At 48.5% G+C, this 4452-nt stretch overlaps 1 protein-coding gene across 1 annotated transcript; it reads right to left on the bottom strand.

The window, feature by feature from the left end:
• Positions 1–418: 418 nt before the first annotated feature.
• LOC149326418 (uncharacterized) lies at positions 419–1159 on the bottom strand. The gene has a single exon (XM_089564573.1). It carries the CDS (start codon positions 1157–1159, stop codon positions 419–421), a length of 741 nt encoding a protein of 246 aa, XP_089420699.1.
• Positions 1160–4452: the final 3293 nt, after the last annotated feature.

The following is a 4452-nucleotide window of genomic DNA, read 5'->3' as shown; positions in this document are numbered from 1 at the left end:
TCACCTAGCCCAAAGCCTCTATAGCAGGTAATCCAAGGAGCGGGTGCTTGAGATGGTGAACGGCGTAGATGACTTGGTCGGAACTTCGCGTCTTCCATTTGACAGTTGCGCCAAATTTTCCGACAACTTGAAGCGCTTTCCCCTTCGGTCCTGCCAAAGTTTTTTTTACCGGATGAAGATCTCTGGGAACTCCGGCAAAATTTGCAGGCACAACGGAGACTTGAGCCCCTGTGTCAATCTTGGCAACCAATGGAAATCCGTTAATGACGACTTCCACGAGCCTGATGTCGTTCTGAGCAGTGGTTGGTTGATGGATAGCGCCGAGAAAAAGTGCTGAGGTTTCCTGCTCGAGTGTTGAGACTTCTTTAGAGGGAAACTTTCTGCAGACGCGAGCGTAATGTCCCTTACTTTTGCATCTTCAGCACTTTTCGGATTTAGCCGGACACGAAAAACGAGGGTGAGGCGTTCCTCCGCAGTAGCTGCAAGACTGGCTGCTCGTCTTCGCGAAACTGGCCGGTCGCGTGCGATTTTTTCCCTTGTGCTTTGCGCGGGCAACAGCATCCAAAGCAGTGCCTTCCGTCTTGACCAATGGGCTTCCCTCCGCGGCTTGAAGTAACTGTTGTTGATGATGCACTGTTTCCTTCTGTCGAGCCTTGGAGAGAGATTTGACGAGGATGAGGTCGGCATCCAGCTGCAACCCTTCTGACAGCCTTTTATCAAGGAGACCCAAGATAAAACGGTCGCGGATGAGTCGATCCCGCAGTTCACCGTAATCGCACCTGCCCGCCATGTTGTACAGCACAGTGACGTATTGGTCAACCGTCTCTGTGGGCTCCTGTTCACGCCGGTTGAAGCATGCTGATTCGTAGACAACGTTCTTTGTCTGAACGAAGTGCGAGTCTAACTTCGCCTTGACGAGGTAGTAGTTCTTTGCGTCTTCAGCGGAGAGCGAAAACGTGCTGAAGATTTGTCTGGCTTGGCGGCCTATCACGTAGAGCAGAGTCCGCACCTGCGTCTCCTGGTCTTGCCTGTTGAGACCGGATGCGTAGCGGTAGTCTTCGAACTCGAGAATCCAGGCTGGCCATTCCGACGCTCGGTCGAAAGTGAAAGCTGTGGGCGGCTTCACAGCAAAGCCCGAACTCGCAGTTGCTTCTGCCATCACGATTCCTTCCGACCGCTGAGGACGGCGAGAATCTCTTTAGCGAAGCCCGGATCCCACTTCTGACACCATGTCGTGAGTGTCCGACGATCGCGGAGAATGACCCTCCAGACGGGTGACTGAGAACAGAAAAGCATTTATTTTAGAAAGGGACGGGCGAGCAGGGGCTCGCCCTCCGACGGGCGGTGGGAGAGGAGGGCGCGTCCGCCCGTTCACATTACTCGGCGCTCGGCTGTTACACTAGCCGGCGGGACACCACAGCTAACACAATATAAAGTAATGCGTAACCTATGAATAGGGACGTATAAAAGAAAAAAAGACAATAACGACATTTCATGGAAGACGAAATAAATATTCATTGAATAAAAAATTGGCAGTGGCTTAGCTCTGCTATGCCAGGATATACGTAGCTTAAAGTGAGGGCAATAGCTTGAGGTGAGGGTGAGGTGTCCACATCTCGGTGGATACCTGAACCAGAGGGAAGGCTCATAACTGCCCGCTTGGAACAGTGGACACCTCAACCGTACTTTAAGCTGAGTGGCGGTAGTGACAACTGTGCCCAGGTTAAGGAAAGGAAGTGCGCATAACTGACTCCCTGGGTCAGTGGACGCCTGAATCGCGCTTATAGGTACGTGGGGGGATGAGAGAGAGATGTGGACTGCATGCATTCACAACGTTGTGCCAGAAATGCAGCGCTGAAGCCATAGGCTGTCAGCGTTCATTGTGTTCACTGGTGTTGGCGTTGTCAACGTTTTACACTCCGATCATTTTAAGGAAAGGAAGGTGAGCGCGCGCGGCGAGGCACGCGAGCTGTGCGTAGTGGCATCACTTGCTGCACGCGCATGCGCAGCACGGCTGTTCAGGAGCCACGCGAAACTAATCAACGTCGGCCAGTGTAGCTTACGCTACAAAACATTCCACGAGTCAAAGTAGTGGTGTAGAGCATATATGAGAAATGTAATAAATCAATAATAAATAGTGGAACTCATGTTGCCAGATAAATATAAGCACGAACTGGCAGCCTATAAATTTGAGATAAGCAAAGTATCAATAATTGGTAACATAAACAAAATGAAGGAAGAAAAAAACAAGGAAAAGAAACACTGATGTTGAACAAGGTCCGTGAACTCACTGCAAAACATGATTTTTCATTCACATGCAGGTGATGGCGCCTACCCGCTTGAGCCTTGGCTCATCACACCTATCCCCGGGCATCACGCATATGGCAGTCCAGCAGCCAGATTCAACAGTGCTCATTCCTGACTAAGGTTTGTTGTTGAGCGGACAATTGGTGTCCTCAAGAGTCGGTTCAAGTCTCTTCAGAGGTACCGAGCATTGCACTACGACTTAAAAGAACGTCTTGCGGGGCAAGTTGGCAACTGTTCCTCTTTGGTTACAGGCCCGAAAAAAGACAGAACACAAGGTAGAAAGACGGGACGAAGCGCCACTCACAACTGATTTGTTCGATGAAAACATGCATAAATATATGCCTTCTTACATGCAAGGAATACTGTCATCTTCAAAGTTAATATGATAGCGAACGGGTGAAAAATTTGCTCTCAGCCTTGTACAAAGATATGGATGTGTCGCTGACGCACATGCTTCCTTTTTTTGCAATTAAAAACGCTTCGATTAGTTTCCTAGCTTTTGTATCTTTGCTTTTTGACAGAATTCCTACACCGGAAAAACATGGCTCACAATAACGTGACGGGCAGGACCTTATATGCTTAGGCATATTTGGGCCTTCTTTATTTTGCTGAACGTTTCTTTCATGTTCCCTGATTCGCTCGTTAACCCAGCGCCCAGTTTGCCCTATATAGGAGCGGCCGCACGAGAGGGAAATTTCGTATACAAATCCTCGGCGCACTTCGTGAACTATGGCCCATGTTTCGTGCCACACCTCTCTTCTTTTCGCCCTCTTTCAATACAAGAGCAGAGGCTTCCGAGCTTTTCAGGGGCTGAAAACACAAGGGGCACACCATGCCTGCTCGCGACCTCTTTCAATTTCTGGGCTAACTTGTGCACGTAGGGCACCACCGCAGGTCGCACCACCTCGTCTCGAGGGACATCTTCTCCAGCCCTCACAGCCTTTCTCTTCATCTTCTGTAGCATGCTTTCAGCGAGAGCCGTTACGAGCGAACCAGGGAACTCAGCTGAAGACAGCCTGGCCAATTGGGTTTTAAAACTTAGATGCATCTTGTGAGAGCATGATTTTATAAGGGCAGATTCGAGGTAAAGTGAAGCAATCCCACTTTTTATTAGCTTGGAATGAGCAGAGTCATATGGCAGAAGCCCCCTTTTTTTGCGCGGGGAGCATGCGCCCAACAAACCTGTTCCTGACCGAACTCATTATTCAGATCTAAAAACTGTAGAACATAACTTTCAGGTATTTCACATGTAAAACTTAAGCCATTTCCATGTTGTTGAAATAAGGATAAAATATCTTGCACACTTTTTCGAAGTTCAAGCTTCCGTCCTTAGTAAAAAAATTATTAAAAATCGTCCATATTCCTGAATACTTTAAAAACGTTACTAGTCGGTAAAACCTGGTGCAAAACTTGATCCATTTGTGGAAGCAAAATGGAGAAAGTGGAGCAGCAAACACAACTCGTCAAATGTTACAAAGGTGGATTGTAAGTAAAACTTTAAAAGGGTTAAAAAACCCTCGATGGATACACCCGCAGTATTTTGAAAAGAAATAGGGTCTTTACTCTCAATATACTCTCTGACTGCAGTGAACAAGGCTTCACGGGGAACAGAATAGAATAAATCCACAACATCTACCGAAAAGGCGCGTCCAACATCACGATGCGATTTTAAGAAGTTGGTGACTTGAGAAGTCACAAACTTGTTTGTGACTTAAGAAGTTTGTTTGATGGCGCCTACCCGCTTGAGCCGTGGCTCATCACACCTATCGCCGGGTATCACGCATAGGGCAGTCTAGCAGCCAGATTCAAGAGTGCTCATTCTTCACTCAGGTCTGTTGAGCGGACAACTGGTGTCCTCAAGAGTCGATTTAGGTGTCTTCAGAGGTACCGAGCACTGCACTATGAACCTGTAATCGCTGCGAAGATTGCAGTCTGTGAATTGTTGCACAGTGTGTTCATTTATGCCGGGCAGCCTCATGTCTACACCATCTACGACAGTGACGGTTTTGATGGGGACACCGACCACTGTGAAGAAGAAGAGGGAACCCCCGCACCCTACCGGGTAGGCAGGACCAAGCCTGAGCAGTTGCTACAGGCATTCGCTCATGGGCACCATCGGTAGACCCTGTGAGCTCCACCAGCTGC

The sequence above is a fragment of the Amblyomma mixtum genome, chromosome 10 (assembly GCF_055824585.1).
Source record: "Amblyomma mixtum isolate Tamu chromosome 10, ASM5582458v1, whole genome shotgun sequence".
Taxonomy (NCBI): domain Eukaryota; kingdom Metazoa; phylum Arthropoda; class Arachnida; order Ixodida; family Ixodidae; genus Amblyomma; species Amblyomma mixtum.
The sequence above is the reverse complement of the archived record's forward strand: the minus strand, read 5'-3'. Positions and strand labels throughout refer to the sequence as shown.

Excerpts from the sequence above, each read along its gene's own strand:
- LOC149326418 (XM_089564573.1), bottom strand. The coding sequence starts at position 1,159 with ATGGCAGAAGCAACTGCGAGTTCGGGCTTTGCTGTGAAGCCGCCCACA.